Here is a 12,441-nt window from a genome sequence, read left to right on the forward strand (position 1 = left end):
AGAGGTGAGAAAAAATGGACTTTGACTCCAGATAGACTCAGATTTGAATCAGTTCTTCCAGTTGCTGACTAGGATTTCTTGACATCTCTGGGCCTCAGTTATAACACTTGGATCATCATATACAACTTTAAATCCTATTTATCGTTTTGATTTAGTGCCTCTCAAGTGATTAACATTGCATTCCTACTGTGCTTTGTATCTTCTGACATTTGGAGATAAAAGCAACAAGCAATATAGGTGCTTATAAGATGCCTGGAGGAATTAGGAAAAAAATATTATGAGTCTTATCAGAGAAAGGCCTTCATCAAAAAAATCGACAAACAATAAATGCTAAAGAGGGTGTGGAGAAAAGGAAACCCTCCTACATTATTGGTAGGAATGCAAATTGGTGCAGCCACTAAGGAGAACAGTATGGAGTTTCCATAAAAAACTAAGTATAGAACTACCGAATGACCCAGCAATTCCACTCCTGGCATATACCTGGAGAAAATTATAACTCAAAAAAGATACAAGCACCCCAATGTTCATCGCAGCACTATTTACAATAGCCCAAACACGGAAGCAACCTAAATGTCTGTCGACAGAAAAATGGAGAAAGAAGATGTGGTACATATATACACCGGAATATCACTCAGCTATTAAGGAATGAGCCTGTGCCATTTACAGACACAAGGATGAACCTAGAGACTCTCACAGAGAGTGAAGTTAGTCAGAAAGAGAAAAACAAATATTGCATATTAATGCATATATATGAAATCAAGAAAAATGGTACAGATGAAACTATTTGCAAAGCAGAAATAAACACACAGACAGAAATAACATATTATGGACATCAGGGGGAGGAAGGCGTTAGTGAGATGAATTGGGAGATTGGAATTGATATATACACAATATTGAGACTTTGTATACGATAGATAACTAATGAGAATCCACTGTATAACACAGAGAACGCTACTCAGTACTAACCTAAATGGGAAGGAAATCCAAAATAGAGGGGATATATGTGTACATATAACTGGATCATTTCACTATACAACACTGTAAAGCATCTATATTCCAATAAAAATTTTTAAAAAATTCTACCTAAAGGATGAAAACCATTGAAGAAGCCATTCTCATTGTAACTAGAAAAGATGGTTATGAACACTGTAAAAATACCCCAGTTTCTTATAGTTGAGGCATCTATTACATGGTGCTAACATTTGCCACGAGCTTTCAATGCAGGTATATAGTTACGTGGGTCTGTTAAGGATTCAAGACAAGATAATACAGAATTAGTATCATTTTTTAGGTGGTATGAAAAAGCAGTTTGAATGGCTCAGAGGTTAAAACATCTGCCTGCGATGTGGGAGATCTGGGTTCAGATCCCTGGGTCGGGAAGATCCCCTGGAGAAGGAAATGGCAACCCACTCCAGTACTCTTGCCTGGAAAATCCCATGGATGGTGGGCTACAGTCCACGGGGTCGCAAAAAGTCGGACACAACTGAGCGACTTCACTTCACTCTCTTCCCCATCCTGTTCATTCTCTGGCTTTGCAGTGCCACCTTATGTGGCATTTTGTACATTTTGGAAATCTTCAAGGTCCACACTCTGAGACCCGCCATCAGCCACACCACTTCCCTATAGACAAGGTCAGCATTCACTTTGCACAGGGAAGGGGTCTTGGTTTCTTTTTCTTGGGTTTCTACATTTCCACCCATCTTTTCACTATTGTTTTTTCTTTCCCACTCTATTTCTGCTCTTCACCCCTTTGTGATCATCTTTCTTTGTTCCCAGGAGTCATTTGATTTCATTCATTCCCTTATTCTCTATCATCTCTGTGATCAATGGGGAAACACAGTCAAGAACAAGACAGACACAGCTCTGTCCTTATGATGCTCATGGTTTCGTGGGGCAAAACAATAAGTAAACAGGCAGTCTAGTGCAAACCAAAAAGTGAGGTGGGTATACAGGCAGTCAGTGAGCACACAGGGTTACACCTGACTTACACATGGTGTTCCCCGAAGACTTCTTGTAGGAAGTGTCTACTGCTACTGCTAAGTCACGTAAGTTGTGTCTGACTCTATGCAACCCCAGAGATGGCAGCCCACCAGGCTCCCCCATCCCTGGGATTCTCCAGGCAAGAACACTAGAGTGGGTTGCCATTTCCTTCTCCAGTGCATGAAAGTGAAAAGTGAAAGTGAAGTCGCTCAGTCGTGTCTGACTCTTAGCGACCCCATGGTCTGCAGCCTACCAGGCTCCTCCGTCCATGGGAGTTTCCAGGCAAGAGTACTGGAGTGGGGTGCCATTCCCTTCTCCAAGTGTGTCTACAGTGTGCCCGAAAGCTGTGCTTTCCCTGTTACACATGATGATACAGTTGGTCCTAATAAGTGCTTTGCATAATATTTATTAAGACATGGTAAGGTTCATTCCAAGATGTGTTTTCATTTCTACTGAAATAAATTCTGTGGCCAATAACTTTTAGTTAAAATAATGCCTTCAGATATTCCTAGGGCAAGCGTAATCTATTCTTAGTTTACTTTCAGTATTTGTTTTTTAGTTTTCTTGACTAAGTGTACTTTACTCAGAACATGCTAGGTATTTTATCTATAGTTTTAGTTCTCTTCAAAATCCTGAAAGTTTCAGTTATCTCCATTTAATAGTTTCAGAAACCAAGTCCTAATATTTACATAACTTGTTTTAAGACCATATTCTCTTCATCATAACTAGGATGCCTGAGATGGTGTCAAAGTCTAACTCTCATAGGCTGTGTGGTCGTGAGCAAGTTGCTTAACCTTTCTGTGCCTCAATTTTCTTATTTGTCAAATAGGAGTTAGTGATAATACCTACCTTAGAGAATAAGTATTACCAAATTCTATCCAAGTATGATGAATAAAATACAAAAGCAATAGTTCTCATGCTTTGAGGCCTCTCAGACTAGAGCACACAAAGGTGTGAGCTCTGGGAACGCAACGGGGTGGATGAAAGCCCCAGCCCTGTCCCAATACTCCTCTTCCCTACGTCTGTACGTGCTGCCATAAAGTCTTGAGCACCAAGGTGGGGAACGGGGTACCATGTCTGGCTGATTCTCTGTTACAACCTTAGTGTGTACATGCTCAGGCACTTCAGTCATGTTTGACTCTTTGCGACCCTGTGGACTGTAGCCCACCAAGCTCCTCTGTCCATGGGATTCTTCAGGCAAGAATACTGGAGTGGGTTGAAATGCCCTGCTCCATACAACCTTAGTACCTGGTACTAATGTGAAGGAGTGAATTCATTAAAAATTAATCCTGTCTCTGACTCTAACTTGTGACCTTTCATGAAGACTTTTAATATCTCTAACACCTCAGTTTTCCATCAATCCATATTTGATTAATGATGTCTCACCTAGTAGTCACATACAGTATCTAAAATATCATAAAATATGAAGCTATAATTACCATACAAGTATAAACATGATTCAGATGCCAGACAACATACATAATATAGACCTCTTATGTTTCACAAGGTTTTGAGCAATTTCCTTTTCTCAAGTGTCCTGACACTTTATAATATGACATGGGCAGATATACTATGTTTCTTCCCAAATGGTCTAAAATTCAGGCCACACTGAGTCACACTTCTGAGTCTTAAGATTATTCCACATTCATGAGTGTTTTAAAGGGGTTAACATGTGTCAGTGGCATTTGTTTGAAATGACGTCACTGCCTCAGTTCAACTGACATGACGTCATCATTGCACTGTGAGTGCGGCTGGGGACCACACTGGGTCCCAGCTTCAACCCTGTGATCAATAGGAGGCAGAGGAATCATATGCTGAGCTCTTTGTGTTGATACATTTCCAAAGCCCCCTCTGCACCCCTCTGAGTAAAGGTATGTTAGTAGAAGGAGTCAGGTAAGAAACAGGGTCGACAGTAGAGAAGACACAGTAAGACAGCCTTGGGGGAAGGAAGTCAACACAAGCCCTTTTACATTTTTCAAGCTTTGGCTTCACCGTCAGTACAATGTAACCAAAAAGATCTTGGAAGTTGAGTAATTTAACAGGAGACAAACCCAAGTAACCCAACTTTTAAATCTGCATTCTCAGATAGCTATAAATTATAGTTTATAGTTATCTTACATTTATTAGTTTGGAAGTACATATACTTTAATAGAGACTAAAACTACTTACTAATACCTACAGAAGTCTTACCTGTGACTGTGTAGTTCTCTCCATTGCCTGAGTAGATTAGCATCCCATCCATATATAAAGAGTACTGAGTTATAATACCATTAGCTTTTTGGGGTGGATTCCAGGAGAGTAACAAAGAATGGGGAAGGGATTTGGCTACTGGTGGCTGAACCTGTTGTGGGGCTGTGGGAAAAATAAAAAGACTTCTGATTATAATTTTAGTTTACATTTCTAATTTAAACTTTTCAGACCCAAACCAATAAATCATGGAATAAACTTGACATCCCATGCATGGAAATGTCCCTGATTCACGGGCATCTTATTAGTAATTGCTTTAGTACTAAATACTTGTCTTGAATTTATGAAAATTTGCATCAACCAAAAATGGTGAGTATTTATATTTTACATTAGTTCACTTGACTGATGCTTGTGTTACTTCATCAATAGTATTCCTAACCCATAATCTTTACTTGGGACTATGCCTCTCAAAGCAAACTAAACAGAATCCCTACCCTTGAGGAGCTTTTGATCTAACATGAACAATGCTAGGTGGCCCATAATTGATATAAAAAATCTATATGCAGCCATAAACATAAAGCATGGCATAAATTAAATTTATTATACATGAAAACTATATTGTGAGTTTTTTTAATAAAGGGTGTCTGTCCATTTCCAATAAATAGGAGTGTCAGAAACTAAAAAAAAAATCTTTTAGAAAATGATCCTAACCATAGCTATAGCTTGGTAAGTCGGTAATAAATTTAAGAAAAATCTAGAAATTGGGAAATAACAAGAAGGAAATGGTGAACTGGAGGAGGAGGAATCCCTCTAGGGTTAAGTTGTGAAGTAGATTTGGAGGGTACCAGGAGAAGGAAATGGCAACCCACTCCAGTACTGTTGCCTAGAAAATCCCATGGACAGAGGAGCCTGGTGCAGGCTACTGTCCATGGGGTGCAAAGAGTCAGACATGACTGAGCGACTTCACTTTCTTTCTTTCTTTCAGGTAAAACCTGGTCAGAGAATGTATTGGATGAAGAGAAAACAGTGCGATATAGGATGATCTGTGCCATATTGGAGTTGATAGAAGTAATTAGAAAAGGGGATGATTATATGTGCCTCAGCAGAAACAAAGACACACTAAGAAAAAGCGCTAGCATTGGTAGACCAGATGGAGCGAATGTTGAGAAAACACAGAACATGGGTCATCAATGCTATAGTCCGGGTGAGAGGGTTCTGGTGAGGTCAGCTGCAAGGCATGAAGAACAAAGGGTCACAAGAAGGGTTTTACAAACTTCTGTCTTCTGTCCTGGTTATATCAGATGGACCACTGTCTTTCCTTACACATCTTCTCTGTGAGTGGTTCTTTAAGGATTTAAAAGAGGTGGGATGGGATAGGGGGGAAGAGAAGTGGGGAAAGGGAATGGATGGATACTGACATAGAGAGACACTGGGGACTCTTTTCCCCTAAAGATCAACCTTTTAAATCTCCTGAATAACTTTACAGCTAGACAGTAAGAGAAATGTATAGCCCGTCTTATCTCGGAGAGAGAAATACGAAGTAACAAAGCTTTAAGTGTTTTGAGAGCTGTTATTTCTTGAAGAGATGTGTTCTGATGCTTGAGCAAAGCTTTCACTTTGGAGTGCTAAAATATTTTCTCTTTCCCACTGCCTTCCTAATGTAAGCTTTCTGAAACATTAATTTATGCCAACAGTTTGCAAGCTCCACATACAACAAAAGTGAGACTTGACTCGGAAGGAGCCAGGCCATGATTAATAATGCCTCGATTGGCGTTTGGAGGTTCCATCACACTGAAATAATTGTTACCCGTGCTGCTGTTTAGCAGTTAAAAGAGACCATGGAAATCAACCGTTTGATTCTCAATTTCATACTGTGCCATACAATCAATTCTTTTTAGTCAGACTGTCTCTAGATTTACTTCTGAGCCATAGTAAAATGAGGAAGCTTTCATTAATCTTTCAGATGCTTCATATTAATGACAAGGCTCTTGCATGAACAATGTAACAGCAATTAAAAAGCCCATTAATCTGCATTACCGCTATTAAAGATGCATGTCATTAAAGGGTATGGAGTTTGATTCATTTTCGCACCCCCCCAAAAAATGGAGCAATTATGGCCTGGCAATGCACTTTGTCATCAAATTAGGTTGGGGTTTTCTAGCAAATGGCCTTGCAGTATTTAGCTCTTCTCCTATTTTATTATTCATGACTGAAATGTGGAAGTCAAGACCTTTGAAATTACTTTACCTTCTTGTGGAGTAGAGATGTTCAATGCATGCAAGCTCTCGGTACAGCCAGCCAAAGTGCAAGCAGCTAGGGTTACTGCATAGTTTTTGAAGGGTAGCAAGCCTGTCAATATGCCTGTAATAAAAGGGGACAAAGAGAGGTTTGCATATTTACCATAAGCCATGAAGAGTATTGTGTGTGTATATGTGTGTGAGATAAAAAGGTAGAGACACAGAGGATAAAAAACAAAAACACATGCTTCTTAAATCCATTTCCCTGTCCATGTGTTGATTGTAGAATGCAGCGACTAGTGAGAAAAAACGGTGAGACCAACTTCTTGCTAAGACAGTTTTAAATAGCATTTTCCCCAACATGCTTCTCAGGACGCTAATGCCCTGAGATGTTTCTCCTGAAAAAATGGGGAGTTCCACATATAGTTCATAGAGCAGAACCCAGTGTATCTGGTAGTAAAGACAGCCACCATCCCATTTCGGGATCCTAGTTCTCCTGGAGAAACAAAACTACTTCATTTTCTTTTACCTCGCATTTTTCAACAGTGTTTAGCTAGAGATTCCATCTTAAGTGACATCTATTAACACATGTTAGGAGATGCTACTCCCAAGAGTGATTTCATTATTTTAACAGTAGGATACATGTATACAAACTATTTATTCATGTTGCAGCTAAAACGAATATGCAAATCAACACAGTTGAACAATTAGCCAATTAGATAATTATACTTTTGTACTTCTCCTTGCAAAATTATTAGTTTATTTAATTAAGACACCTGCCTTAAACAGAAGCACTGCCCATAGAAGTGTTGAATTAACCTGATTTGGTGGTGGATATGTAAGATTTGTTTGGCAATTAAAGGTGCCCGCAGAAATGAAAGCACATTTTGTTTACTGGTGTTTATAACCAAGACAGAAGCTCTTTATTTAGTTAATCCCCTGAATTAAAGAAGTATCAAAAATATCATTTGTGTATTTGCTCACCCATGTTTTTTGCTGTGGCTTTTAGAGCTGTTTTTATCCCCAATCACATGGATTGTCATCATTCTTACAAAAAGATGGTTCTACTCATGGTATCCTTTCATTGGGGAAACTTTGATTGTTTTAATGTGACAGCTGACGGCTTTCACCATTCAACAACAAATTTTAAAATGCATGTTTGCCTATTCCCTTTCCCTGATAGAAAGGATAAAGATATTAAAAGAGCAAAGACCAGGATAAAGTAAAGACCACAGTCACTGTTTGCTCTGGCCCTTCACACTAGCCCTGGGTCCCCAGTGCTGCCTGTAAGTCTTGAATCTAGCAGCTCCCCAAGCATCCCCCTGGGCCACGCAACCCTCTCGGCTGCACTTGGCACCACGATCCTCGCCCGGGGCCAAGAAGTCAGCAAGCCAACGAAGTGACATACAACGCATGTGACCATGTCATGCCAAATGCAGCTCTGATTTCAAAACACCTTCACATTGTCTCTGCTTTCCCTCACTCCTGCCACTGTGACTGTCATTTCTTCTTGAATCTCCCAGATCATGACCCACAGTCTAAACTCACTTTTTTAAAGAGATTATTTCTCCTCCTCCAAAAGATTTAAAGGAAGGCTTCCAGCATACATCTGCATCTTCAACATGTAGGGATTTGGGGATTAAGAGCAATGATGCTCAGGAAAGACTGCTTGGGTCCAGATGCCAATTCTACTACTGGTTTATGGTACGGGTTTGGGCAGGTTGATCAGATTTCTGTGCCTTAGTCTTCTAAGGCACTGCAGATAGATAATAACAGCACCTGTCTTGGATGAGAGGTCTCACAGGAATAATACAGTATCATGGGGCTATGAGATGGGGATATTACAATATTAATCTCAAAGTGTTACTATCAGGATTCAATAAGCTTAGGAATATAATGTTCTCAATACAGGGACATAGGAGGAGAGAATTCTAGCACAATGCCATGACAGCCAAAGCTATGTTGTCACTGCAATCCAGTTTCTGCCTGCACTCTGCTATTAAACACTGATTTTTATCTTTTAAAGATCACTCAGTTCAGTTCAGTCCTCAGTCGTGTCCGACTCTCTGCAACCCAATGGACTACAGCACACCAGACTTCCCTGTCCATCACCAACTCCCAGAGATTACTCAAACTCAAGTCCATTGAGTCGGTGATGTCATCCAACCATCTCATCCTCTGCCGTCCCCTTCTCCTCCCGCCTTCAATCTTTCCCAGCATTGGGGTCTTTTCAAATTAATCAGTTCTACACATCAGGAGGCCAAAGTATTAGAGTTTCCGTTTCAGCATGAGTCCTTCCAATAAATATTCAGGACTGATTTCCTTTAGAATGGACTGGTTGGATCTCTTTGAAGTCTAAGGGACTCTCAAGAGTCTTCTCCAACACCACAGTTCAAAAGCATCAATTCTTCGGTGCTCAGCGTTCTTTATAGTACAACTCTCACATCCATACATGACTACTGGAAAAACCATAGCTTTAATGTCTCTGCTTTTTAATATGCTGTCCAGGTTGGTCATAACTTTTCTTCCAAGGAGCAAGCGTCTTTTAATTTCATGGCTGCAGTCAACATCTGCAGTAATTTTGGAGCCACCCAAAATAAAATCTGTCACTATTTCCACTGTTTCCCCATCTGTTTGCCATGAAGTGATGGTACAGGATGCCATGATCTTAGTTTTCTGAATGTTGAGTTTTAAGCCAACTTTTTCACTCTTCTCTTTCACTTTGATCAAGAGACTCTTTAGTTGTTCTTTGCTTTCTGCTATAAGTGTGCTATAATCTGCATATCTGAGGTTATTGATATATCTCCTGGCAATCTTGATTAGACCTTGTGCTTCCTCCAATCCAGAATTTCTCATGATGTACTCTGCATATAAGTTAAATAAGCAGGGTGACAATATATAGCCTTGATGTACTCCTTCCCTGACTTGGAACCAGTCTGTTGTTCCATGTCCAGTTCTAACTGTTGCTTCCTGACCTGCATACAGATCTCTCAGGAGGCAGGTCAGGTGGTCTGGTATTCCCTTCTCTTTCAGAATTTTTCACAGTTTGTTGCGATCCACACAGTCAAAGGCTTTGGCATAGTCAATAAAGCAGAAATAGATGTTTTTCTGGAACTCTCTTGCTTTTTCGATGATCCAATGGATGTTGGCAATTTTCCTCTGCCTTTCAAATCCAGTTTGAGCATCTGGAAGTTCACGGTTCATCTATTGTTGAAGCCTGGCTTGGAGAATTTTTAGCATTACTTTGCTAGCATGTGAGATGAGTGCAATTGTGCGGTAGTTTGAACATTCCTTGGCATTGTCTTTCTTTGGGATTGGAATGAAAACTGACCTTTTCCAGTCCTGTGGCCACTGCTGAGTTTTCCGAATTTGCTGGCATATTGAGTGCAGCACTTTCACAGCATCATCTTCTAGGATTTGAAATAGCTCAACTGGAATTCCATCACCTCCACTAGCTTTGTTTGCAGTGATGCTTCCTAAGGCCCACTTGACTTTGCATTCCAGAATGTCTGGCTCTAGGTGAGTGATCAAGCATTGTGATTATCTGGGTCATGAAGATCCTTTTGTATAATTCTTCTGTGTATCCTTGCCACCTCTTAATATCTTCTGCTTCTGTTAGGTCCATACCATTTCTGTCCTTTATTTTGCCCATATTTGCATAAAATTCTCCTTTGGTATCTCTAATTTTCTTGAAGAGATCTCTAGTCTTTCCCATTCTATTCTTTTCCTCCATTTCTTTGCACTGATCACTGAGGAAGGCTTTCTTATCTCTCCTTGCTATTCTTTGGAACTCTCAATTCAAATGGGTATATCTTTCCTTTTCTTCTTTGCTTTTCACTTCCCTTCTTTTCACAGCTATTTGTAAGGCCTCCTCAGACAACCATTTTGCCATTTTGCATTTCTTTTTCTTGGGGATGGTCTTGATCACTGCCTCCTGTACAATGTCATGAACCTCCGTCCATAGTTCTTCAGGCACTCTGTTATCAGATCTAATCCCTTGAATCTATTTGTCACTTCTACTGTATAGTTGTAAGGGATTTGATTTAGGTCGTACCTGAATGGTCTAGTGGTTTTCCCTACTTACTTTAAGTCTGAATTTGGCAATAAGGAGTTTGTGATCTGAGCCACAGTCAGCTTCTGGTCTTGTTTTTTCTGACTGTATACAACTTCTCCATCTTTGGCTGCAAAGAATATAATCAATATGATTTCATTATTGACCATCTGGTGACGTCCATGTGTAGAGTCTTCTCTTGTGTTGTTGGAAGAGGGTGTTTGCTATGCCTAGTGCATTCTCTTGGCAAAACTCTATTAGCCTTTACCCTCTTCATTCTGTACTCCAAGGCAAATTTGACTGTTAGTCCAGGTATTTCTTGACTTCCCACTTTTTAAAGGTCACTAGTGATCCCTTCCACACTAGACCAAGTAATCCTTCTATCTTTCTTCGATCCTGAGTCTACTTATTGGACTTTGCCTCCCTCAGCTGCCCTCTCGGCCACTGAATTCTTTCCTAGGAGTTCTAAATTAAAGCTCCTTGCTTTCTTTGGCCAGCTCATCTCCCTTTCACAGTCCTTTAGTTAGCTTTTTTTTTTCTTTTTCAAAATTGGGTGCATAGACTTCTCTCTTCTTCTGAACACCTGCCTTTGTTAGTTCATTAAGCCTCATGTCGTAGCTATATTCGTAGACTTCACATCTCTCCTCCAAGCTCTAGTTATTTATTTCTACTCACAAGACATGTATCCTACCTAGATATTCAAATACGAATAACATTTCACTCTCAACCTGCCCCAATGCAGACCTGATAGCCAAAACTATTTGCAAGCTTCATCTTTCCCATTTCTTTTTTAAAAATATTTTTATTGGAGTATAGTATACTTACAATGTTTTGTTAATTTCAGGTATACAGCAAAGTGAATCAGTTATACATATACATTTATCCACTCTTTTTTAGATTCTTTTCCCATATAGTTTATTACACAATATTGAGTAGAGTTCCCTGTGCAATATAGTAAGTCCTTATTATTTATTTATTTTATATATAATACTATGCATATGTTAATCATGGATGGATCTAGAGATTATTATACTATATGAAGTCAGACAGAGAAAGACAAATAACATATAGTATCACTTAGACATGCAATCTTAAAAAAATGGTACAAATGAACTTATTTACAAAACAGAATCACAGATTTAGAAAACAACCACACAGATATTGAAGGTGAAAAAGCAGGGGAGGGATCAATTAGGAGACTGGGACAACCATATATACAGTATTACCATTTTCCCTACTCTTAGTGCCTCCATCATCAACTGTAAATCCTGAGTTCAAAATTAAGGTATCCTTGTAAGATAAATCCTAGCCTTTTCATCCTTTGAAAATCTTTGGCATTTGTCTCATCTTTGCTATTGCCAAGTTCAAATCTACTGCAAGTCTAATAAGATAAATTGCTCATCTGAATTAGTATAATGCCATACTAACAAGAAATGAATCAGCCCCAGAAAGTGAGTTTTACTACGATGGTGAACAAGAAAATGCTTTATGACATGAGATTAGTTTCTCTTGGTCATCACTGAACAGCCTAGGTCACATCGCCTCTCACAGGTGGCCCTGACTTAGCTGGGGCAACGGTATATTGTGTTCCAAAAGACACTGTGGTTGCATACGGTTTGGTACTCTGAAATCTTTAGTATGACATCGTGTCATTCATCTAGATAATATTATAATCGGGAAACATAAAAAACAGCTCCCTTATATTGCAAAATACTTACCCTGAGACATTATTTCTTTTCAAATCATAGGTGAAGCACAGTGTTGGAACTGTGACTGTTATATCAAATTAACAAGACAGGTATTAGTGGAGACTTTAAGAAAGATCATGTCAAACCAGATACTAAGTTTGCATTCACTAAATGGTCTTCAATGCTTTATTCAACCTTTCTTGCCTTTACTAAAGGAATCCTTTTGTGCATGTATGTGTATCATGAAATTCCTTTGCTAATTTCTTCCCCCTTAGGACCTTAAAAAACAGGCAATACT

At 39.4% G+C, this 12,441-nt stretch overlaps 1 protein-coding gene across 1 annotated transcript in view; it reads right to left on the reverse strand.

Moving 5' to 3' along the window:
* The window catches only part of USH2A (usherin), a 923,574-nt gene that overhangs the window by 487,275 nt on the left and 423,858 nt on the right, over nucleotides 1-12,441 (reverse strand). Inside the window, exons 30-31 of the mRNA NM_001191425.2 lie at nucleotides 6,415-6,528; nucleotides 4,171-4,332 (exon numbers count right to left, since the gene is read on the reverse strand). Of these exons, the coding sequence (NP_001178354.2) occupies nucleotides 4,171-4,332; nucleotides 6,415-6,528 (276 nt within the window). The remainder of the gene's footprint in view (nucleotides 1-4,170; nucleotides 4,333-6,414; nucleotides 6,529-12,441) is intronic.

The sequence above is a fragment of the Bos taurus genome, chromosome 16 (assembly GCF_002263795.3).
Source record: "Bos taurus isolate L1 Dominette 01449 registration number 42190680 breed Hereford chromosome 16, ARS-UCD2.0, whole genome shotgun sequence".
NCBI classification, from domain to species: Eukaryota; Metazoa; Chordata; class Mammalia; order Artiodactyla; family Bovidae; genus Bos; species Bos taurus.